The sequence below is a fragment of the Paramisgurnus dabryanus genome, chromosome 19 (assembly GCF_030506205.2).
Source record: "Paramisgurnus dabryanus chromosome 19, PD_genome_1.1, whole genome shotgun sequence".
NCBI classification, from domain to species: Eukaryota; Metazoa; Chordata; class Actinopteri; order Cypriniformes; family Cobitidae; genus Paramisgurnus; species Paramisgurnus dabryanus.
In genome coordinates, this window is record NC_133355.1 from 16,055,458 (window position 1) to 16,082,054 (window position 26,597).

Genomic DNA, 26,597 nt, shown 5'->3' on the forward strand with positions numbered 1-26,597 from the left:
GATCACATCCTATAAGTTTGTTTGATATTTGTTAATGTTTCTATTATTGACAGTTTCATTTGAAAGCTTTGCGTTGCCGATGCTGTTCGGCTCTGCTAGCCTTTAAGCTAAGATTTAGTGTTGATATCTTTTTCAGATAGGTGTACATTTTTGTGATTGATGAATGATTCACTTTTGTAACTTTGAAAATAATTATCTACATTTAACTTACACAGTGAAGAAGACTGCAGTGTTATTTGATTACTATTATTACCTTTTTGAACCTGAAAACCCAACGTTGGGTTTTAAAGTCAGTCCGACGTTGTGTTCAGACATCAGACCAATGTTGGGTTCTTAAAAAAATGCGTCCGTCCGAGATTTCTAAATTGCCCAAAATGTATGGGATTCGGCTTGTTGGGTTTGATGTCAGTCCAACGTTGGGTTTGGACTTCAGTCCAACATTGGGTTCGGACTTCAGTCCAACGTTGGGTTCTAAAGTCAATCCGACGTTAGGTTCTGAAGTCAGTCCCGGGCGGCACAGTGGCTCAGTGGGTAGCCTCACAGCAAGAAGGTTCCCGGTTCGAGCCCCGGCTAGGGCAGGTGGCCTTTCTGTGTGGAGTTTCTGCATGTTCTCCCTGTGTCAGCATGGGTTTACTCCGGGTACTCCGGTTTCCTCCCACAGGCCAAAAACACGCTAGTTAGGCAAATTGGAGATACCAAATTGTCCCTCCCCCAACTTGTGTATAAATCAACTTGTCTGAATAAACTTGTGTATAGATTACCTGGTTCTCGCCATGAATATAGACGTAGATGCTGGAATGGCATAAAGGAAGAAGGAAGAAGTCAGTCCCACATTGAGTTCTGACATTAGTCCGACGTTGGGTTCAGACCAATGTTGGGTTCTTAAAAAATGCATCCCTCCGAGATTTCTAAATCGCCCAAAATGTGTGGGATTCGGCTTGTTGGGTTTAGACGTCAAAATAACGTTGGGTTCTGACGTTAGTTTGACATTGGGCTCTGACATCAGTTCGACGTTGGGTTTGGAATTCAGTCCGCTGTTGGTTTCGGATGTCTGTCCGAAGTCATATATCAGTTCGCCGTTGGGTTCGGACGTCAGACCGATGACAAAATCGTACACTCCCCCCCAAAAAAGGTACATAAAGGTACATAGTTGTCACTAGAGCATTACCTTTTTAAAAAGTAAACTTTTGTACCTAAGGTACAGTACATTTTGCTCGTACCTTAGAGGTACTTACTGGTACCATATCTGTACCTTAATGGTGCATATTAGCCGCATGATAAGCAATTGTGCTGTGCTGGATATCACCCTGCTGAAAAAACCAACATAGACCAGCATGATTGTCAGTGTGTCAAGTTTATTTTGCACAAGTGCAAAATTACAATTGTTTAGACATTTTGGTTCCATTTTTAAAATGAAACATTTGGCCTTTCTGTTGTCCTTCTGTTAAACAACAAACACATTAGTGTACTGTGTGTGCTAATGCACCTTGCATTATTCAGCTCTTTACTTTATGTTTACGTTTACTTTTAGTAAATGCTCTACGCTGTTTACTTTATGAGCATTTCAATATTCAAAGCACACACTCCCAACACGTATTGTAATAAACGCTTAAGTCATATTTGTCACACTAATAAAAAGATGAGCAACATGCCCTTTATATTATGTTGCGGTCTGGATGCTGTTCATTACTCTAGACATTTTATCACTGACAACACTGTCTAGATTGCATCAACAAAACAGTCTAGACATTTTTCAAGGGCTATCTGTTAAAAACTGAATGAAAAAGAAAGCTTGGACTAGACCTCACTTGTAAGACCTGGATATACATCTGAGAAAAGCAGCTTTTAACACCTACTTTTAGTCTGAGGATGTGCAGATTGCATGGTGACATCAGTATAATGTGGCAATGATGCATCGTTTGACCATAAACAGCCTTGCCGACTGTTTTGCTGCATTGATCAATTTCAATGGAAAGGCACGTATCTGATTCTGTTGTCTACTAAGGATTTTGTTTGGTCTGTAAAGATCAAAACAAGTAAAATTGGTATGACTATGCACAGTGAGAGATTATTTAATGCTTGGCCCACTTCTACTTCTGTCTGTCCTCAGCTGGGTGTCACATTATAAATCTCAAAACTGGTATAAAACTGTCGATATAAAAGCACATTGGGGCAAGAAAACAGAGAATGTGACTAAAATGAAGCATTACTAGAACATGACCATGACTGTTTATGATCACTTATGAGTAAACTGCCTGACCGTACCTGTAAACACTGATTCCCGAAGTAAATTTAAAACAGTAAAATGAAAAAAAGACAAAACAACAATTAGATGACAACTTAATATTTGTATATAAATTCAAATACAACCTTGTGACTACTTTGGAAAACTACACAATCATGTTTTTGCTATAACAAACTGCACTTAAGCGTTAAATAAATAAAGGATACTATTTAATGTGATTTGAGGTCACAAAGCAATTAGATGTTTAGTATTTCACTGCCCTTATATATGTGGACAGATGAAATCAATCTTACATCTGATAAGGAGACAGAACGGATGAGAAAAATGTCTTTCCTGTAGATTTTACTCTCCAAAATGTGCTGTAGATCTTTATTCTGGTAAAGTGAGTCACTTCAACTCGTTCATTCATTCCTTTCTGTTCTTTTACTTTCACACGTATGTAAGCCTTGGCATTGAAAGGATGAAGCTTTAATTACAACTTGAAGATGAGTGTCTTCCCCAAAGGAGACAAATGAGACAGGTGAGGTGGTGAAAATGTCAGACATCTGACTACACCTCATCAGAATTTCTTTATCTAACATAGTCTACTCAAATTTTCAACACAAGAAATGAACAGAAATTTTATGAGACTAAAAATGAATTATGGTATATTATTTTGCAACATTACATGATTTAGTGGAATTATAATTAATTTTAGTCATCTGCACTTTAAAAAAATAGCTGTAATTATGCAGCTGGTTGGGTGGTAAGCAGTAACACTGTAGAAGATAAAGACTGAAAATGTTTCATGTTCGTTTAACTTTAAACAAACTGTTGCCAGTAAATAACATAAATGTAAAATCTACAGTAAGTTACTGGCAACCAGTAAAACATTGTAAGTTTTCTATTTCTGTCAAGTTGTACTGAACATGACTGACAATAGATAAAAAACCTAACAAAATGATGAACCGTTATTTAGCTCTAATATTCAGAAACATTTATTTTTTTGTTCATTCATATAAGTTGCCAAATTATATAGGCTACCACATCCCTCTTAGTCTGAAAACACAATGTTCTCTATCAAAGAACATTTTATGTTGAATTTTCAGGGAAATTCAGTTTCAGGAAAACTTCAGCGCAAAGGTTAACATTGCAGTGTTGGATGAAAATTGACACCTTGACCAAGTTAATATTCCAAGTGTGAATATGCTTCAATATGAGATCAACAAGTGCCAATTAGAGGTGTAACTCTTGCACCCAAGAGTCACATTGTGACCATTCACTCACATGATGTAATTTTTTAGATTTTTTTATTGAAAGATCTAATTTTTGCTATCTAACTTGTTGACCCTATTTGAGAATTTTTCTTTTTTTTTAAATAATGAAAAAAAAAATTTGAATAATCAAAAGACAAAATGATATATTGACTAGTCTTTACAAGCCAAAAAGTTGCTTATAAAATAAAGGGAAAGAAAATAATGTCACACAATGAAATTTATGAACTTGATTTACTTAAATATAAACTGAGGCACTCTTTAACAAATTCATGCTATATCTGATGATGTCCAGACAAACTTGGTACTCTACATTTAGTTAACACTGAAAAAAATGATTAATTTAATTTACTCAAAATTTTTTAAGGTAAGTGGTTGCAATCAATTAATTTAAGCTACATTTAAACAAACAAACAAAGTAAATTAAGTTAAATAAAAAAACTTTGTTGAAATGTAGCTTAAATAAATTGATTGCAACCACTTACCTTAAAAAAATAAGTAAATTGAATCACTGTAAAAAGTACTTTGCTGCCTTAATTTTTTTTGTTAAATCAACTCAGATGTACAAGTCATGTCAACAGAGATGAGTTGTTACAACTTATAAAATATAGTTGAGAAAAGTCAACTTAATTTTATTAGTTATAACTCACCTGTAGTTATTACAACTAATCTCTAGTCAATATAAATAATAGTAAGTTGAAATGACTTGTAAATCCGAGTTGATTCAACAAAAAAATTAAGGCAGCAAAGTATTTTTTACAGTGATGAATTATTTTTTCAGTGAAGGCAGACAAACAAATGCACTGCAGACACAAACACACTGAATATTTATATTATTTAAAGAGGCCACCATTTAACATCAATCCTTCAATGAATTCATTAATTGCAATAAATATTAAGCGGATGTAAGTTGCTGCGTACTATCTATTGAGTTTTGTCCATTGAATTAAATAGTCTATATTCCTAAATATTTGATTTTGAGTCGTGCTTGGTGAACCCCCTCCTCAGCTATAAGAGGAGGCAGCTATCTTATCTTTGATCCAACAGGTTCTTAAAAAAATGACATGTTGCGGGTGTGATGACGTTACGTGAATAACTCACATCGTGTATATATAGGGAAAGGTTCTCGGTAACCTTAAGCAATAGCAACCAGAAGCAAGCACTGACAAAATACTCCAATCGCTGGGATTGCTGAAACATAAAGAAGATATATATAAATGAGACACTAATTCCTGCAAATTCATCTGATTCACACCAAAGCATTCAGGACCATGGACAGCATCAGATCAGCTGTATACCTGAGCATCTGTCTCTCTTTACTGTTCGTCTGTCGGGGTCAGATGTCAATGGATAATCAACTATCCGTACAAGAGGAACAATTTATCAAAAGAGATCTGGTAAGAGTCGCCTAGTGCTGTTGATGTAAAGTTTTTAGTTTAAATTTATGTTCTGGGCAAACGCTATATGTTTTGATGTGTGTTCCCTCGGATTCAAACCGACAAAGTTTGCCCTTTAAATGCTGTAAATGTTAGTGACATTTAAATTACAGCTTATTTTATGTGTCTTAATTTCTCACAGTTAGCTTTGTTTGTGCTTAGGCTGAGGCTCTCGACCAACTTTTGGATGGAGATCAGGAGCAGCGGTTATCTGTGGAGAAAAAAGCCAGCATCATACCAAGGGTAAACACACATTACTCGCCTGTTTTCTTAAAAATAGCTGTCAACGTGCAGAATGAGTTAGTGACTACTACTAATAATATGATGTGATTTGTCTTAGTGTGATGTGGGTGAGCGTTGCGCTATGAAGCATGGACCACGCATCGGGCGGTTATGTGACTGTCTGCGGGGAACTGCCTGCAATACTTTCTTCCTGCGCTGTTACTGACGGACTCTCTTCATCCTCAGACACTGTGCGAATAAACTCATGAAAGCAAAACTTGATTAACAAGTGCATTTTACGCGTCAATCTAAGCGTGATGCATTAATAGCGTAATGTTGTGTTGCGCGTAATCTTGACAAAAGTAACGTGTGGTTAAATTAGTTTATTTTTAGTTAAAGAAATGTTTAAGGTTCACTGATTTTGATGTTTAAAACATATATGTTATTGTCTTTCCTTCCTATGTTTAAATAAAACGGTCCAAGGAATGAAATTTGTTTATTATTTTGTGCGAAAAAATGCTTTGACCAAATTAGCTTTTCTAATTTTTGAAACACCAAATGCAAAACTGAACACACACATACTTTAATTGATGTGAAATGGGAATTTTAGTGATTGTACTGGAAACTATAATGTTCTCTGTGGGTCACTACTGGTATATGTTGGGTTTTATTGACGGGACCATTAAAGCCCAAAATAATGGCCAAAACATTTTGTAATGGTTTTGATGGTAAAAGCTAATGATTCGGTGTTTTAATGGAAACCATTAGAATTTCTGGATGGTTTTTATTGTTTATTTCAGCATGGATCTTATGTCAGTGTTCCCAACCTTTTTCACTTAAAGGGCTCAGTTGCCCACAACAATATTTAAAGGCCCCCCACTTAATAATTTTTCCCACATAAAATTAAATAAAACTTGGAATGACTAGACAGATGTATATTCACTACTAAAATGAAAAAAATAAATAAAAAACATCTTGATATTTGCTTGTTTTAGCTTATTTTAATGCTTGTTTTGTCCATTTTTAATAATTAAGCAGTGTCGGAAAAAGTTACTTTTAAAAGTAATGCATTACAATATTAAGTTACTCCCAAAAAAAGTAACTAATTGCGTCTCTTAGTTACTTTTCATGGAAAGTAATGCTTACGTTACTTTTTAGTTACTTTTGCGTTACTTTTTCTTGGCTGAGGCTTGATTTCTTTCAGGCCTTTGCAGGTGTTTTTTATGACTGAAAGGTTTTGCATTCAGAAATTGCATATTTCATCACAAAAATCTTAAGCTCTGGTCGGCCATCTCAGTTTCTGAATCAAACTGTTTCTACATGGGCATGTACGCATAGAGTGCATAATGTGACTATGTTTAGTTTATTACATCATTTTTTTTAATCGAAAGAATTAAACTAAAAAGTAACTTGCATACTTTTTTGAAAAAGTAACTAAAATATTAATGTGTACATTTAAAAAGTAGTGCCTTACTTTACTCGTTACTTCAGAAAAGTAATATTATTACTAATGCAGGTTAATGCAGGTAATGCGTTACCCCCAACACTGTAATTAAGTCATCTTGAGCCCCCCTTGGAAATCTGCTGAGGGCCCCCTGTGGGGAAACAGTGTTCCTGTCTTCCTGTCTTACGTTTTAACATTTCCACTTCATATAATTTTGACAAAGAACAAAGAACTCTGACACTCTTTTGTTACTTAGAATTTTATGAGAACTAATTAAACATAAAATAAAATCTAAATAAGATTCAAATAAAATAGTATTTGTCAAAATTGTTTCTAACTACGTCTTCAATGAGCTGCATCGGATAAAATTTACAACGGTTACAAAACAAAGACTTTTAAGGAGCTCTTTGAACTCTGTGCCCTATTGAATCCTCTTTACAGCAAATAGGATTACTGTGAGAGTTGTCAACAGGTTATAATGTGGTCAACATTAAAGCAACATTCACAATGAATGAAGGCGAGTCCCATTAATTAAAATCTACATACAAGTACCACACAATAACACCTCAATAAATCTCATCAAGTCTCTGGGCTATATCAGTCGATCAACAGGAAAGTAACAGATAAGAACTTCTCGTGTTGGACCCCGCGTGATCACTCCTCACATAACAGACAACATGTCAAGTTTATCTGTACTTTTCGTTGCGCTTCACTGTATTTTATACTTAAACTGCAAAATCAGCTGCGTGGATTCAAGACCACCGGACAACTCAGCCATAGGTCCGCGCACTGACGGCATGACGGAGGGGATGACACGAGCTGCGTCCGGATATCAGGAAAGACTTCAAAAACACATCGTGCCCATGTTGAAGAGAAAGTTTAGCCGTCTTCCAGGTGTATGCAGACGTTTGAAGAGAAGGAGGATAACAATTCTGGTAAGTGGATTTTTACATTGCAATTTTAAGTCACAACTCCAATACGCCCAATACGCAAGAACATTTTGGAATTGGGACTAAAAGGCTACTTGTCGTATAAACATGCTGAACCTTTAAAATTAATTTTTGGTAAAAGGTAGTTATAATATGAATCAATATATTTATTATTTAGCATCATCTAGTTACATCTTGACGCATGTTAATTTAATTGGACTTTTAAAACCTCAAAGACTCCCAGGGGTTTTCAAATGTTATAATGGCAAGGACCCCCAAATATGATGAATCTTATTCATTTATAATATATTTTATTGTGTATAAAACATTTAAACTCTGCTAGATAAATGGTAATAAAGCAGCTATTTGTTTCCAAATAATGGCTACACTATAGATTTAAAAAAAAAACAATTTTCTCTGAAATGTTCTGGGGATCGCTTAGAACTTAGACCCCAGTTTGAGAAGCACTGCCCTAAACCATGGATGTTGACTCTTAAGATTAAGAAACCCATGTTCATTTAGCCTATGTTTGTGTGCAGGACTCTTAGGCAGGTGTTTAAGAATTTATAGCTTACGTTCATCCCGATTTCTTTCTCTTACAGTGTAACACAGCAAAGTTCTGTTCTGCCAGAAGATTTTCCCGACATGGACAGTTGTGCTCCTGCCCAAAAGGATCAAAGTGCAACTACTTCTTTTTATGGAGTTTTTGACCTCTTATACAAAATGATGGACTTGTACAACAAGCTTCTGTAAGAACTGGACAATCGAATACAGATCATTTCTTTTTCACCAATTTATTCCTCAGTTCCTTGTTATCAACAGAGGCTCACACAGCTTTCATAAAAATACACTTTTTACAATTTAGGTAGATCATTAAAACAAACTATGGGACAAAGCCTGACTGAATTTACATGGCATTCTTCTTAAAGTGAGAAAAATAAATAATACACACTAAACAAGAATCAGCCGTAACAACGAGACATTCATCTGCCAAACACTCAATGCAACCCAAATGCAGGAGAGCAGAGACACGCTGGTGATGTTACAAAAAATCTCTGTAGAAAATCAGCACATGCAAAAAAGCACACGCAATATCAACATTTAGCAGTGAAAAAAAAATTTCAGGAAAAGAAATAATTTAAAAGAAAATTTGGGTCTACCCTTTTCACTCCAACAACTCGAGTAGCTTCTTATTACACTATAACGCAGTCCTGCATATATCAGTGAGATGCAGGTACAGAGCTGGTATCTTTCAAATAAGTATTATTAAGACATCCGATCACATAATTGTCCATAAAAACACTTGAAGACACCAAAAAACTTCAAGTAAAATAACACCATGAATTGGAAAAATTAAAAAGTTTCAATAAACGACACCTTGAAGTCTTCTAGAAAGAAACAAAAACACTGAATTTTTTAACATACAACTGCATGTATGAAATTATATTACGGTTCCCAATGTGAACGTATGGATGAGTATGTCTTATGTGGTTCTATGATTACTTTCCCAGAATATTAAACAACCACCAACATTTTCAGATTCTGTCGAGCGATAAAAACCCTTAAACCCCCCCCCCCCCAAAAAAAACCATTGCGTTAGGACTTTGCCCATATTAATTAGTTTCACAAAATACTTGATGTGCTTCAGAATTATTCAAAACATGCAACACACACCCAATTTGCCTCTTCACAGCATCTGAAAGAACGAGTGTAGAGCTGTGTTACAAAACTGGGACTGGACTCTCAATCTTGCATACTGTTTGCTGATGAATGTTCCACGGCAGAAATCCTTGATGGTCACGCGCCTATACGAACCCCACCTTTCAAGTTTAATGCTGCATGGAAGCAGCAACCCCAAATAACATCAGGCTGTACCCAGTCAGAGCTCTGTCTTTGTGCATCCAGTAAGATAAAACCAGTGATCAAGCCTGAAAGCCTCCATGGACTGTTGGGTTACACCTACTGCTGCGAGTCTGTAACACCAGGCCTCCCGTCCGGCATATGTCCTTTAGCTTTTAGTACAGTTCAGTTTACTAAATAGATTCTATCTGTCTTCGAACCTTGTCTGAAGCTTGGCGGTCCAGGGACCGTTGCCTAGCAACCACCACTATTCCAAAGAAAACTGTGAGACCCAGCATGGCACCCTCAAACTTCCAGAAGAGGTGCTCCTCCATTCTGGTAGAGCGACAACTGAAAAGGAAACAGAAAATATTTTAGAATCCATCTTAAATATATCTTTCTTAGATGTGATGAGGGTATATTCTGGTTCATAAGCCACTCACCTTTTGTATTCATCTTTGTTAGATTTAGTGCAATTGATCTTTTCTACATATCCTGTATGGAAACATGCTGGTAGTATTTTCTGTGAAGATTACAAAGAGTTGTAAGGCATGCCAAAATAATAACTGCTTACATTATTTCATTATATTTAAAAAAAATAGCACTGTTCTAAAATAACCACATACAAATATTACTACATTTGCTTACAAGTACCTTTTTGTATTAGTCCGATTTAATATTTATATTCTGCTTTGATACTGTATACGAGCAATTCCATGCAAATGTCAACCTTAGCATGAACAGTAAAGTTTTTAAACATACTTGCATCTAAGATGTATTTTGTTTTTTAAATACCCACGCAAAGTCTCTGTTAAAGTTTTTAAAGCATTTTTTCATTATTTTCCATAGTTAAGTAAGTCAAAGCAAATTTCAGAATTGTTACGTCCATAATGGAGAAATGTGTCCTTAAATGTTCTTCCTTTTTAAAATGTGCAAACAAAATTTAAATAAATATTATTTGTTCTTTGAAGAGCCATGCATTCTCCGTTTGTTGGGTATTATTGATTCTGAGTTGTGCATTTTAATTCACAGAAATCCTAAAAGGATTATTGTGTCCCAAAAACCTGTCATTTCTTTGCCACATCATCCATAATGATGTATATTTCCCTCATCAAAAAACAGAAAATATGAGTATAGACTGAAATTTTATAGATGTCTGGACTCAAAAATATAAACATATATATTGATATTCATTGGTAATAAATGGATCCTCTGAGAATTTACATTTCAAGTTTTGACTGCAAATGTCACATCTATAATGCTGGAATTGCTGATATATTTAATAAACATTTTTATACACATATAATCTTCAGCTTCCAATATTATGGCCTTGTTTAAACCTGTTATAAACTCTTTCCCTGGCATTGACAAATTAATTCGTCAATTAAGAGAAAACACTTTCCTGCCAATGATGAGTATTTCTAGCAATCCGTAATACCGCTATTATCCACCTCTATAATTCCTCAACTTATAACACCCGGAGGTATCGCCCTAGGGCAAACAGCTGTATGTTTGAATATGATCTCTATTAAAAGTCCTTTACAAACATGGAATTATCTAAAATTTGGTGTTTTTGAAGAAACCTACTCATATTTGAGAGGTGATAAAAGAAAACTAATGAAGGTAGGATGAAACATTTTTTTCTTTTTTTAAAAATGGTCTGTTCTTTCATTTGTTATATTGTATGTCTATATATTTAAAGAAGAACATTTTTGGAAGCCATTAAACTTTTGTAAAAACGTGAAAAATGCTGGTGCTGGCTGACAATAAAAAAAAAAAAACGCTGGCGGGGAAAGAGTTAATATCGGTCTCACGTGGTCCGCCAAGAATCTCACCAATTGTAATTTTTCACATGCGCTGCACTCTTTAGCCACTAAAAACTCTTCCACCTGCCAGCATGGTGCTGCCGCAGCCCTTGTCACTGCAGCTGTAAACATACAAACAAACAAAGAAAATTGCTTAGGCCTATTGCTTGCTCATACTTTAAATATTGTACATAGTGTGTGCACGCCCCCAAAAACAAATAACACTGCTAGTGTCATGTCCAACCAATTATTTTATAGAAAAGATGACAAGACTCGGCATATCAGGTAAATTTGGCATCTCTCATGTCTCATGCCTTTGGATGAGCACAGCAGAGTTACGTGAATGTCTGAGCTGTACACATGACAGATCAATTAAGCAATATCGGCATTTGAGAGGGCTGCGTATCATCACACACCAAACGACTCGCGTATAAAAAACACAAACTTAACATTACGATAAGCTCCAGTGTTTTAAGAGAGCGCTTCACCTTCTGTTTTCTATAAAACAATCACATCCTAATTATGTAAGCGTGCCCGGGCTCAAAGTACAGTATGAGTGCGTGCTACTGGGGAGGTAGGGATGGGGGACAATCACACTGGGGCACGGTTTGGTATAATATGAGTGTGCCCTTAGTTGAAGTGAATCAGATGGCTAACATACAGTACATGAGACTGTCCAGATCTAGAAAGTCTAGAAAGCACCAAACCAACCAGTAGTGTTGCACATTTTGTTATACTCCAAAAACCAAACCAATACACAAAGTGAATATAAAATCATAGTATTTTTGTAATTACCTGCAGACCTTTCATCGCTAAGAAGAGCTGCTCCAAAAACTCTAAAAAAACAGAGGTTTAAACATGTGATGAATAAACACAAAGCTTAATTTATGGAGTTGAAGAATGCTAAAAAATTATAACAACTTGTCATTTGTAATTTTTCTTACCTAAGAGAAACTAAGCCCCAAAATAAAGCGTGCAGGGCCAGGATTCGGGGTCTCAGACAGGACATGGGAATCCTACAGTCACTTTCCATCGCGCCAATACACATGAAGCACAGCTCACAGCTGTAGTTTACTGGTGGCTCATTGCTCTGTTAAAGAGATGAAAAAATAAACAACACATCTAAAGAGACACGAAGAGATTTTGGAGGGGAGACAGTTAACACCTTAACAACTATTTTAACGGTATGATCTCATTAACTGAGCTATTCACATGATCAATCACAACATACACACAGTTTTGGTTATGGGTAACACTTTACAATAAGGTTGTATTAATAGTAAGCATAAATAAATGCATTAACAAACAATTATCGAACACGATCATATCGTTTCTCAACATTTATTCTAGTTAATTATTAATGTTAGCTCGATTTTATAAATATATTAGTAAATGCCACAATTACCATGAACTACGATTAATAATGGTGTAGAAGTAACTTATTCACTGTTAGGTCATTTTAATGCATTAAATAATTGAAAACAAATACAACCTTACTGTAAAGTGTTACCATTAGGTCTTAACTAAATTAAAAACAATTTATTTTAAATATAATATAGATATAGATAGCTAGATAGCTAGCTAGATAGATAGCTAGACAGATAGAGCTACACATAGACATACATAGACATAGATATAAATAGACATAGATAGACTTATAATATTTCAACATTAACAATGGCAAGTCTATTGCATCATATTAAAAACGTTTTATCGAGTATTATCGATTTAAATAGTATTAAAATTCCTAGATACTAGTGTTTTCAAAATCACCACAGTTTAAAGTATAATACAGAATTTACTAGTTTACTTGACTATAACAGTTAGTTAATACTATAGAATATTGTAGTATTCATTAACATAGTAATGTAACAATGAACGTATTTGTAATGTTAGTTAGGTTGTATCACTTACTTATCACAATCATTTAAGTAGACAGTTGACACAAAACATTTTTTTAACCACTTATAAAAACAAAGAATAAAACCACATAAATCTACCACGAAACGAAAAGCAACAACGCTTCAGCCGAGCATAAATTGATAGCGCACAAGTACGTTATTTTCCGCGTTGGCTAATAACAAAGACGAAGCTAAAATGAGCTACAGTATCATATGTAGATAAAGTGCTGTTAAAGCTCCAACTAAACACAGTACACATCATCACCAGAAATCACGCAGTACTCACCCACTATCAGTTAATCTCAGGCCGAGTACATTCCGATGACAAGACTTCTGAAAGCTTCAGTAAACGCCACCGATGATCGATCACTGAAAATACGAGTGTTAAATACACTGCTTGTACAGTAAAAACAGCTTTATTTACAGAGACCTTTAAACACAGGCCTGCCAGCCATACTGAAACACAGAGGATTACATCACGCAAGAGGATTTTAATACGTCACATTACAGTGTATCGCCCTCTAGTGTAGCGGCTCCCTGATCTAATAAAGTGAAACAAAAAGTATTAGAGCAGTCTATCTTTTTATTTCTTTAATGCCCCTCTAATTGTCCACCACAATATTTGAAGACCCCTCTTCTTACAAATTTTTTTCCCACTTAAAAATATTCTAGAGCTAGGCATAACTAGAAAGATGTATATTTATTATCTAGATGTACTTTTGTATAACATATTTATTTTATATTTGTACAGATTGATTTGTTTCAACCAAACAGAAAGAAATGTCTTGATTTGTAATTGCTGTAGCTTATTTTGATGCTTGCTTTGTCTTATTTTAAACAAAATTAATTACGATATGACGCCCCCTAGTGGAGAGTTGGATGGCTTTGAGAATTTAGCAACACTATGGCTTGTTTTTTTCTTTGTAAGCTATTATTTAGCAAATCTATCCCCGTTTGAGTTGTCTTAACTGAAAATAACCTTCACCTACAGATCTTAAAGGGATAGTTCACTGTAAAATGAAAATTCTGTCATAATTTATTCATCCTCATGTTGTTCTAAACCTATATGAATTTCTTTTTTCTGATGAACACAAAATGAGATATTTTGAGAAATTATGATAAACACACAGCAGTAAGTTACCATTGACTTCCATAGTAAGAAAAAATATTTTGGAAGCATTGTGATAAATGAATAAGAAAATATTTTGATAAATGATGGTAAGCACACAGTTGACGGTACTTATTAAATTCCATCATATTTTTTTATTCCTACTATGGAAGTCTATGGTCACTTACTGCTGTGTGTTTACCATCATTTCTCAAAATATCTTATTTTGTATTTATCAGAAAAAAGAAATTCATACAGGTTTAGAACAACATGAGGATGAGTAAATGATGACAGAATTTTCTTTTTAAAGTGAACTATTCCTTTAAAATATGCCAGTGGCATTGTTTTTTCTCAAGATACAGACCAGTAACATCTTTTTCTAAGCCATGTTTATTAAAGATGCTTAAACACTTTAATTTACCTAAGGCATAGTCCTGGCTTTAGCTAAGCATTGTCTGTAAAATCAGGCAATAGGGTTTATTGGATAAAGGGTAAATTAAACAGTGCTGGTTTGTGTTTGAGCCACTGTGGTTCTACATCAGTTTTCTGGCATTTTACGTTGACTATATTATTTGAGTAATGATTTATCAGCTCACAAAATTCAACCAATACTAGAATAGACAGATAGCACTAAAGTACAGAGTCTGTGTTCGGTACAACCAGTTAGAATAAAGATGTGATGCTGTCTGTGAAATCCGTGAATCTTTGAAGTCTCATAACCTACGAGATTATAAGCATTAAAGTTTGATATCACATTGATTTGTGGCCTTACTCAGCCAGTATTAAAGATTATTAAAAGTATTAAAAATATCAAGGCTATATTTTCACAAAATGGTTTTTACATTTTTATGCAAAAAACAGTAATTGCTAAAAATAACTTTAGCTTACTTATCTTACCATTTTGTTCTGCAGTGCAGTACATCTATTGATTTTAGATCTTGGTTATGTGTTTGTGCTTGTGTGTACATTGATGTGAGATGAATTTGTTCCATCTTTTTTTTTTCATTAAGAAAATCTGGATTTATTAATTTTACAATCATGTCAGAGTTAAACATACATATTATAGATCAAGTTATTTCTTACATCAGCAGTTACCAATCATGTCATAAGGACAAAAAATATATTATATATATTACTTAATGCCTGAAAGGTTCAGTGTTCTGTTTAAAGGGACAGAGAAGTTCGAGCATGTGTAGATGAAAAACACAGAAAAACATTTAAAAATACCAAGACAAGAATGATTTAAATAATTTGTAACAGTTGAACGAAAGGCAGAATTTCTAAAGGGAAATGATACTTTCTACAAGCACATATTTACTTGTATCTGTAAATGTGCAAAGGAAATGTAGAAAACTATGCTTAAATTCTACAGTCCAGTTCTGCCCATTAGATAATGAAATAATGCCATGACCAGTGGCCTAAACAATCTCTCAGGTCCACTGTTGTACCGTAAACACGTGATATGTGTGCTCTAGCAGTGTCAGTAAGGCAGAGGAGGGCTGTTTTCCCTAAAATCGCCTCCATGCTTTCTGCTGTATAACCGAGCTGGCTACAGCATCTCCAATAAAGCTGGAACCTTTCCCAAAACTGCATGCATAGATACTAATGTTGAGTTCATGCACCCAGACTAATGCCTTTCTCAACGACACGTGTTTTTTTTTTTACTTATCAATCCTGAATAAGGTGTGTACATGGCTGAGGTTAAGGACACGTGTGAAAGAACATGACAATTATAGTGTTTTTATACCAAAAACAATGTATGGTAAGTATGTCACCATGCCTGAGAGATAAATGAAATTCTCATTCAGTGACGGCCGAGTGACTTTTTTTCGAGGGGGCATGATGCGAAGCTCATGAAAACATGCATTTAGCCCATCATCATGTCAAAATATGTGTTCGGCGAGTCATGTGAACCTATGTGCATCACGCGTCATGTCAAAATATGTGTTTGAGTCATGTGAACCTATGTGCATCACACGTCATATGAACCTATGTGCATCAAGCATCATGTCAAAAAATGTGTTCGGCGTGTCATGTGAACCTATGTGCATCACGCGTCATGTCAAAATATGTGTTCGGCGTGTCATGTAAACCTATGTGCATCACGCACCATGTCAAAATATGTGTTCGGTGAGTCATGTGAACCTATGTGCATCATGCGTCATGTCAAAATATGTGTTCGGCGAGGGTGAACCTATGTGCATCACGCACCATGTCAAAATATGTGTTTGGTGAGTCATGTGAACCTATGTGCATCACACGTCATGTCAAAATATGTGTTTGGTGAGTCATGTGAACCTTTGTGCATCACGTGTCATGTCAAAATGTCAAAATATGTGTTCGACCATCAGTTGAACCTATATCCATCACACGTTATGCCAAAATATGTGTTTGGGTCGTTGTGAACCTATGTGCATCACACGTCATGTCAAAATGGCAAAATATGTGTTTGGCTCGTTGTGAACCTATGTGCATCACGCATCATGTCAAAATATGTGTTTGTGAGTCATGTGAACCTGTGTTCATCATGCCAAAATATGTTTGGCGCGTTGTGAACCTATGTGCATCACGCATCATGTCAAAATATGTGTTCGTGAGTCATGTGAACCTGTGTTCATCATGCCAAAATATGTTTGGCGCGTTGTGAACCTTTGTGCATCACGCATCATGTCAGAATATGTGTTCGGAACGTCGTGAACCTGTGTGCTTCACACGTCATGTCAAAATATGTGTTTGGCGCGTCATGTGAACCTGTGTGCCTCACACGTCATGTCAAAATATGTGTTCGGCGCGTCATTTGAACTTAAGTGCATCACGCGTCATGTCAAAATATTTGTTCGTTGAGTCATGTGAACCTGTATGCATCACGTGTCATGTCAAAATATGTGTTCGTGAGTCATGTGAACCTATGTGCATCACGCCTCATGTCAAAATATGTGTTTGTTGAGTCATGTGAACCTGTATGCATCACGTGTCATGTCAAAATATGTGTTCGGCGAGTCATGTGAACCTGTGTGCATCACGCGTCATGTCAAAATATGTGTTCGTTGAGTCATGTGAACCTGTATGCATCACTCATCATGTCAAAATATGTGTTCGGCGAGTCGTGTGAACCTATGTGCATCACGTCAAAATTTGTGTTTGGCAAGTCATGTGAAACTATGTGCATCACGCATCATGTCAAAATATGTGTTTGCGAATTATGTGAACATATGTGCATCACGCATCATGTCAAAATATGTGTTCGCGAGTCATGTGAACCAATGTGCATCACGTATCATGTCAAAATATGTGTTCGGTGTGTCATGTGAACCTGTGTGCATCACGCATCATATCAAAATATGTGTTTGGCGAGTCGTGAACCTATGTGCATGATGCAGACACTCCCAAGGGGTTTATGATAAAAGAGACACTCGGGTTGGCCAGATACTAGCTTAATCTCATGTGAAATCAGAGTTTAGTGTTAAGTTAGTGTCATAAAAATATTTGTGAACGTGAGCGTCTCCTTTATCATAAACCCTTTCGATGCATGTGCAGCAGGCATGTATTTTTGACATGACGCATGATGCACATAGGTTCACATGACGCACCAAACACATATTTTGACATTACAAGCCATGCTCGACACTTTGAACACATATTTTGAATTTGCGCCCCTTGGAAGAGAAGTAACCGGCCACCACTGTCCTCAAGCTAAATCATCTTTGACCTATTGATCTCTCCAGGATGATAAAAGAAACAAGGCCATTGTGAGGTTTGTTTAACACTCCAGTAAAAGACCTTTAGTCTTAATCCCAATCTTATCTCTATTTAGACTCACATTAAGGGAGAAATATAGAAAAGCAGTTTGAGTCCTGATGCACATGCAGAATGAGGAAATGGGCTTCAAGGCATAGAGGAGAGAAAGGCATATGAACTGCCCCTATAACTAATCTCACTAAAATAAATCAAACTTGCCTGAACTATTCAAGGCACTGCGCCTCTAACATGCACTTTAATGCTGGCTATTTCATTAAAGAATCATTTAATTTGTTTATTTGCACTTTTTTGCATGGTGGGCTTGATGATGCAGTGGCAAAAGAGAGTGACCCAACTCATTATACAGATTTTTCCAATTTCTTCCTTCCTGAAATGCCAAGAATTACGAGCTGGGAAACCATGCAAGATAAAAATGACAGGAGATGATGCTTTGGTGAAACTGCTGTCCAATGCCCCTTGGTCACTCGAGTCCATCATGCGGTCCTGTACTTCATTCTGTGAGGTTATATTCTTGAAGGAACACATAGACAAAGAAAGTGTACCGTATGTTCATAGTACATTCAATAGAAGCTCAATGTCTTCTTGTGGCACAAGGGGTCTGTTGCATCAGGTCAAAGTGTAAGGCCATGGCCATGAAATAGTGTCCAAAATCAAATTCAGTACAGATTCACAATGCCCTGATTTCATACAAAACAAGACAGAAAAATAGAATAGCTCTGTGGACCTAATGATTATCAAAAACCCAAAACCAAGAAACAATATTGGCACTGAGAGTTCCAGGAAGAAACAGCATAAATTATGATTCATTTGAAAAAAAAAATTCAAGAGGGGAGAGTTTTATAGCAGTCAGGTGACTTTTTCCCCCCATGTATTTCGGAAGACTGAATTAAGAGTTGCTAGAAGTCCAAGTGTCCACAGAATGCCACGTAAACGTCAATAATGTCTTCATCCAGCAGTATTATTATTCATTTTTCAAAACGGTCCTGAATCATTTCAAAGGAAAAGCAACAAGGAACCTGATAGTTGGGTGGCAATTTGTGTTACCACTACCAATGTGCATCTTTAAAAACCCAAACACTAAGAAATACCAGGGCGTTTGCAAGGCGTACTCTAGAAAAACAAGACAAGATGCTACTCTCCGACTGTGCAAAGGAAGAACCCATGCAAGGATGCAGCAAAGTTTTTTGTTTTATTTTTGATATGATTTGTAGTAGTGTAAGTTTAGTGTAGGGAGGTATTTAGGCTTTGGATGAGCGCCCTGATGATGCTACAGTCAGCGCGGGGCTGCTGGATGATCGCAGTTCTTCGGTTTCCCCATGGGTCATTCCATGTTGCCGCTGTCTGAGTGGGAGATATTAAGGGTGTTGGCAGAAGGGAAGAGGTCGCGTTGATCTGTGGGACTGTGGTAGTCGGAGGTCAGGTCGGGTTCCAGCAGGGAGGAAAGCGTGAAGTGGGACGAGCCCTTTTTCAGGCACTGGGAATAGAAGTTGAGAAGAAGGTCCAGTTTGTTTTCAATTGACTGCACCTGAGGAAAAAGAGATTTTAGACTGTGAGGAATCAATTATTTGAACAATTTGATAATGTTTGGGGAATATGCAATGCTATTGAATTTTCAAAACCACTACATTATGTGAAAACACAAAGTACTCCAGACAAGAACGAAAAGCACAATAAATGTAACAATAACCAAATTTTGAAAAACAAACCTCAAACAGAAACGAAAAAGATTCGATTATGTGCTTTTAAAGAAAGGCAGACTCAGCATGAAACAAACAAAAGAATTTTGAGATTTAAAGATCTTCATATACAGTATATATACATCCATCCAGGCTTAAAGGGATAGTTCGGCCAAAAATGATATTAAAACCCATGATTTACTCACCCCCAAGCTGTCCGAGTTGCATATGTCTATTGTTTTTCAGACAAACACATTTTTGGATATTTTAGAAAATGTTTTAGATCTTTCAGTTGATTAAATGTAATGTTACGGGGTCCACCCATAGTCCACGACCTTCAAGTCCAAAAAAAGTGCCTTAACGAAAATAACTACCTTCCGGTAGCGCCGCCATCTTAGACTCCTCTGTATTCAGGAGAGAGTATTAGCGTAGTGTACGCATTTTTCTTTGTGACGTATGACAAATTCGGAGGGTGGGGGCACAGAGCGGCAGCAGAGTAACCTCCGTAGGCTGCGTAAGCTCTCATCCTGAATGCGGACGCGACTAAGATGGCCACGCTACCGGAAGGTATTCATTTTCGTTAATAAAGTTTTAAATATGGATATTTCTACAACAACACCGCGCGGATAACGCTCAGAAGACCTTTGTTTATCCTCCTGGAGCCGTTTGGATTTAATTTGTGAAGGATGGACGCACTTTTTTGGACTTGAAGGTCGTAGACTATGGGTGGACCCCGTAACATTACATTTAATCAACTGAAAGATCTAAAAGATTTTCTAAAATATCCGAAAATGTGTTTGTCTGAAAAACAATGGACATATGCAACTCAGACAGCTTGGGGGTGAGTAAATCATGGGTTTAATATCATTTTTGGCCGAACTATCCCTTTAAGTCTCATAATCTAATTTTGAGATTAGGGGTATCAAATTTGATCAATCATTGATTTCAACCTTTTACATGGACTTACTCAGAGTCAATATTAAAGGGACATTCCACTTCTTTGAAAATATGCTCATTTTCCAGCTCCCCTAGAGTTAAAAATTTGATTCTTACTGTTTTGGAATCCATTCAGCTGATCTCCCAGTCTGGCCCTACCACTTTTAGCATAGCTTAGGATAATCCATTGAATCTAATTAGACCATTAGCATCACCCTCAAAAATAACCAAAGAGTTTTGATATTTTTCCTATTTAAAACAGATATTACGCTGTAGACGAAAATAGTCCCCTTAGTATATTTCAATAGCAGGGGACTATTTTCGGACGCTGCGTAATATCATTGCGCCTCCTGCAGCCATGTTACGGCAGCAAAGTCCTTGATTATTACGCCAGACTGAGAGTATAGTTCCATATCTGCCTAGAAAATCACAACTTTTAATTTTCCTTCAGTCTTAGTACACGATCTAACTACGGAAATAGTCAAATTTTAAATAGGAAAAATATCAAAACTCTTTGGTAATTTTTTTTAGGAGCGATGCTAATGGTCTAATCAGATTCAATGGATTGTGCTAAGATATGCTAAAAGTGGTTGTGCCAGACCCAGAGATCAGCTGAATGGATTCCAAAACAGTAAAAAAATTTAACTTTAGGGGAGCTGGAAAATGAGCATATTTTCAAAAAAAAAGTGGAGTTTCCCTTTAAAGAAATCAAAGTTATATTTTTTACAGAATGATGCACTTAACAGCATATCACAGGCAGGGTGATGTATTTACATCTTACCTGCTTCTCCACCTTCATTACACGGCCCATCATGCTTAATTCATCCATCTGATCCAGTTCAGGAGGAGTTTTTTCTCCCTTCTCAGGCCTTGACTTTTTATCTGCTGAAATAGCACCACGACCCACAATCTGATCCACCCTTCCAAGACAAAGAGTCAATGCTTTCAATGCAACTTTTTTAGACGATGCTATTTATTAAATGCATATACGCTTGTTGGCTTGTCATTATTATATTTCGATTGACCAAACCTCATCTGCAGACTTTTGATTCTGCCAAGCATATCGAGGTGTCCGGCCGAGTACTGCTCGATCACGTCTTTCACATCATACGGCCGCAGGGTCTCCTTAAACTTCCGCTTGGCCACCAGGAATTTGAGAATTCTGCATTAGGATGAGAAACACAATCATGCTGGAATGCAAAAGATAAAACGCAAAGAAAGGCAAACTGCTGTGAAACGAGCCACAAGATTAATAGGTCTAACAAGATTAATTACTGAAAGAGGCCTTATCGGTTATATAAGTGACTCATAAACAGTCAGGGATAATACACCAGCATCACACAGCGGGTTATTACTCTGTTCATGAAACTCTCTGTGCACAGTGGAGAGCGTATGCACCAACACATAGATTCTCAATCTAAATAACACTGTTTAGCTAAAATAACCTATAATTGCTTATTTCTATAGCGCTTATCACAAATGGCATTGAAGCAACAGAACAACAAACACTGTAGCTTAAAAGAAATATGTTACTATCTATATAACTATATATAATTTGGTATCTGTGTCAAGAGCAATTCAGCGACATTCAGAGAGAGAGAGAGAGAGAGGGAGGGAGAGCGAGCGAGCGAGAGAGCTATGAATTATTTTCTGAAAAAAAAACAGCCACCCACATTATGCAACTAATAAGATCAATTCATGCTATTACAGGAACTATTCCTCCAATATCTCAGGCCATCTGTGAGCAAAACAGCATAACAAATATGAGTTTTCTGTTGAGCATGAGCAGAGATGTCCTTGAACGTCGTATAGCTACAGTGCTTCATTTTTCACCTAAAGTGCTTTGGCCAGATGTTCCAACCAGAGGAGATCAGACAGCTTAGCTATCCCCGATCTTCCATTTATTCCTCTTATCATTGTCACATGACACATCAAGCAATGCTGGTTCAGCAAAAAATACAAATAGGTCTACTCATACTGTCATACTCTGCTGGGTGTAGAAAACCGATTAAATAAAATTTCTATAAATTCTAAAAATAAAGTTGAAATAACTTAAGCTTTTATAATTAATAGCAACTCCTCACTAGTCAAGAAATGAAATTAATTGTAAATTCAAGTTGATTAAACTTTTTATTAGCCCGGACAAAAAGATGCAGGTGGTTGCAAATACCGCAAAGGACTTTTACAGGAACAGCTTGTGTGCGCCTGTGATGTTGCAATTTCAGCTGGAGCTATGAAGTCCACAGCTGGTCCACAGCAGACGTCAACATTCTCCATACAGAACAAACAAGTTTCCTGATGACTCGAGAGTTTGGGCTTTTTGCTGTCTGTATATTTTTTTCTTCATCTAATTTTGCAGCTAGCTGCATATTTCGCCAGAACGGGTCTCAGGTGTGGATGAAGGAGGGTGTAAGGAAAAAGTGAAAGGAGAGAGGGCAGAGAAGAAAGAAATCCCATTTATTTCTATCCTCCGAGGGTTTCTATAAAGTGCTGACGTTCTCTCGTGATGGCAGTGCACTGTATGGGTGTATCATTATGTGGTTTAGAGTACCCCAACTAACCCACAACTGCATTTTAGATGCAATCTCTAATAATACCTACTGTACGTCAACCTGCTTGGCTTTGTATTGTAATGAAAAACACACTGAAATGTGTGTTAAATTTCATTCCAAATATGTTGAGAGAAGAAAAACGGTTCAATCTTCCTAATAAGAAACCAACTTTCTTTTTTAAGTCTTTTTTACAGTGTATAAGTTATATAGTTTATTACTATTGGTTGCTATGTGGCTCAAATGTAAGTATTTATTTTATGTCATGATTTTTAACATTTATGTTTTATGCATTTGGCAGATGTTTTTATTCAAAGTGACCTGAAATGCATTCAAGGTATACATTTTATTACTATATGTGTTCCCTGTTATTGTATGCTTTTGTATTACTATAGTCCTTGAATACATGTACAGAAGGTCACTGCATTATTCAAGAAAAATCTTTTTTTGTCCTGTACCTAAAATGCATGTACTACACACTTTTGTCAGCAGAACACTGAGAAAATGTTCGCCTCCCCAAATATGCAACCTCAGCATGGTGATGCTAAAAATCGCCTGTTCCTTAACAACATCAATCTTATCGAATGGCTCTTGTGTAAAATGCAAAACGTTATTGCTCACATCATAACAAAGTGTGTACACACTTCTGTATGGGCGATGTGACGTAATCGCACGTGGTATTTAATCTTGAATATATGGTAACACTTTAGGGATGCTAAACAATTAATCGCGATTAATCTATAGCAGAATAAAAGTTTTTGTTTACATCACATATGTGTGTAAACTGTGTATAATAAATATGTATATATATAAATATGAACACATTCATGTATAATTTTAAGAAAAAAAATGTATATATTAAGTATTTATATTTATATATAATATAAATTATACATAAATATACAAATGTATATACACATGTAAACATTTCTAAAACATATACATGCATGTGTTTACATTTATTTATACAAAGTTATTATACACAGTTCACACACATATATGATGTAAACAAAAACTTGTATTCTGCTAACGATTAATCACGATTAATTGTTAAGCATCCCTACATGGTGTTTACTAATAACAGTAAATTATGCATAATTACATACAACTAAGCCTAATCCAAACCCTAGTAAGCACATGCTGTTAATAATTAATTTTAAGTATTTAAATGTATGATTACAATGTAACAGTGTCATCGTAAAATAAAGTCTATCGAACTGTCCTTATAATAAGGATATGTTTAATATGGGTTTTTATGAACATCCACATATATATCCTATACTAAACATCATCATACAGACTAACAGATATTGCTATACTGAGCATTTTAAAAGGGACCATCACTTCTCAGTAAAACGTAACAATATTTTAATAACATCTTGTATTACTTTCTGCTTGTTTAAGCAAAAATGAGGACCCCTGACTGAAGGTTGCCATGCTCTATACGAGTCCAACCTGCTTTGTCTCCATAATGTTCAGTTGATGTAATTGCACAGCGAAAAGGTCAAGGCTGACCAGGCAGATTTTATACCGAGGTCCCTTCTGCAAAAGACCATTCATTTAATTCACAGAATGACATGCATGGTGACATTAGCTGAGAGTAGATGTTCATTATGCTATAGATTACTCTGCAGAGCTTCTATAGGTCTTAAACTTACCTAACAGCTCGAATTAAGGTCTTCACTGCTGGTATGACGTCTTCCATGGCAACATCACAGTAAGATTTGTCTTCTGCGTTCTCCTCTCCAATTCCCTCCACTACAAAAGATCAAACCATAGTGAGAAAAGCATAACATGCTGTGTGTGGGTTGTGTTTCTGTAACATCTGGAGGTTTCTACCATCTGCAGCAGGCCGTGGTTTCAGGCGGAGAGAGGTACGGAATCGAGTCCGATCATTGAAGCTCCAGCTTTTCTGGACTTTACTGGGGCTGGTGGCTTCTGGAACGTTCTCCGTGGTGGGCGACTGACGCACGTTTCCGGATGGAAGAGGAGAAGGCTTGCTGCGGAGCGCCTGAGAGGAACGGGAATTGTTCATCCTGATGCGGTCACGGAATCCCAGCTTCCCACTGGCGAGAGAATTAGAGGAATGATCTGATTTGACGGCAGACGAGGAAATGATGGAATCAATCAGTTGCTGATCTGCTCAACTAAACAACACTTTCTTTCAGAGATCTTATGTAAGAAAACATATCAACACAAACAGACAGGAGGGCAGGGAACCACACAGACTGATCTACAAACATGTAGTTAGTTTGGTTTAAAGTGGTAGCATCAGAAATGAAGAAAACAGTTAAACTGAAGAGATAAGCTGAGAGTATAATGTAAGCATCTTCACAATTTTATGCCTACACATGAAAGTTAAGTCCTGGATCATTCAACTTTTTCAGAGTCAATGTTTGTCAAGACAACTGAAAATCCTTCTACTAATCAGTATTTTTTTCTTGTTTTCTAAAAATAATATTAAACTTCTTTATATAAATAAGTATATATAGTATATACATACATATTTTTATATACCGTATATCAATAATTTTGCCCAAAACCTACATATCAAATTCAAGTGATGTTATTTTTTGAAAAATATTTGGGTCAATGACATGATGTGCATATTTTTTGTACGCAGGGGCATTATGCACTATAAAAATAATGCAATACATTTATGAAATGTGTTACTTTAATCTATAAAACCTAAATACATTTTAATTTTTCATAATAAAAAAAAATGTATCTCAAACTTGCAGCCGGGGCAACTGTCAGTACAAATTAGCAGTTTAAGGCAAAAAGTAAATGGTGTTTAAATTATAAAAAATTCAAAATAAGATAATTTGTTAGAAATTTCACAAATATTAGTAAATGGATGTTAGGATAATTTAAAAACTTTCCCAACAATTTGGATGCTCTCAAATATCAAAGTAGTACAAATACAATCATGGGCATTAAGAAGTTAACAAGTATAAACTGTAAACATGATATTACATCATCCAGCAAACCATAGGTGGTCTTTAAATGAAAAGTTTTCTCTCAAATACTAAAAAAAACACTTTATGTAATGGGCTGGTACACTTTCTGTGTCAGGTGGTACAACCAATACAAATGTAAAAATGTAAAAAAATATTAAACATATTTTAATTGTATTCAAAAAGTATATTTATATACTGTTAAATGTAAATTCATTGCAAAGATCAGGTGCTACAACCAAAAAGTCAAAGGCTGCAACTGTTATGATGCCCCTAAGAAATAAAAAACATTAATCAAATTAATTTTATAAGCTAACAATTTAGCTGTAATAATTTATTAGCTAATAAAAATGTGTTTAAATAAATGCAAGCCAAGGTTGTCTAATGGTTATTATACTTTTTTATTAATGTGCTTACATTTACAGTTCTCAAATGTTAGTTTTATGGTAAAGTTGTTTTACACTTTTAAAATTTTTTTTAAGGGACATAAGCGACTTTTTTTTTTTAAATATACTCATTTTCCAACATTTGATTTTTA

At 35.8% G+C, this 26,597-nt stretch overlaps 3 protein-coding genes across 5 annotated transcripts in view; 1 reads left to right on the top strand and 2 right to left on the bottom strand.

The window, feature by feature from the left end:
* Positions 1-4,653: 4,653 nt before the first annotated feature.
* Positions 4,654-5,633, top strand: cart4 (cocaine- and amphetamine-regulated transcript 4). The gene is made up of 3 exons (XM_065282286.1): positions 4,654-4,895; positions 5,097-5,177; positions 5,275-5,633. Exons 1-3 carry the CDS (start codon positions 4,770-4,772, stop codon positions 5,380-5,382), a joined length of 315 nt encoding a protein of 104 aa, XP_065138358.1. The 5' UTR covers positions 4,654-4,769; the 3' UTR covers positions 5,383-5,633.
* Positions 5,634-8,304: 2,671 nt separating this feature from the next.
* jtb (jumping translocation breakpoint) lies at positions 8,305-13,563 on the bottom strand. Its single transcript, XM_065291382.1, has 6 exons — positions 13,361-13,563; positions 12,118-12,263; positions 11,969-12,009; positions 11,204-11,295; positions 9,812-9,891; positions 8,305-9,719 (listed from the first exon to the last, which is right to left on the bottom strand). The coding sequence occupies exons 2-6, from the start codon at positions 12,219-12,221 to the stop codon at positions 9,563-9,565; spliced, it is 474 nt and encodes a 157-aa protein (XP_065147454.1). The 5' UTR covers positions 12,222-12,263; positions 13,361-13,563; the 3' UTR covers positions 8,305-9,562.
* A 1,624-nt stretch (positions 13,564-15,187) lies between these two features.
* The window catches only part of LOC135781075 (potassium voltage-gated channel subfamily KQT member 4), a 79,583-nt gene continuing 68,173 nt past the window's right edge, over positions 15,188-26,597 (bottom strand). For all 3 annotated transcript variants that reach the window (XM_065291400.2, XM_065291396.2, XM_065291394.2), the window contains 5 exons: positions 24,942-25,168; positions 24,761-24,860; positions 21,584-21,715; positions 21,335-21,473; positions 15,188-19,466 (listed from right to left, as the gene is read on the bottom strand). In XM_065291400.2, the coding sequence (XP_065147472.1) occupies positions 19,263-19,466; positions 21,335-21,473; positions 21,584-21,715; positions 24,761-24,860; positions 24,942-25,168 (802 nt within the window). In that variant the 3' untranslated portion in view covers positions 15,188-19,262. The remainder of the gene's footprint in view (positions 19,467-21,334; positions 21,474-21,583; positions 21,716-24,760; positions 24,861-24,941; positions 25,169-26,597) is intronic.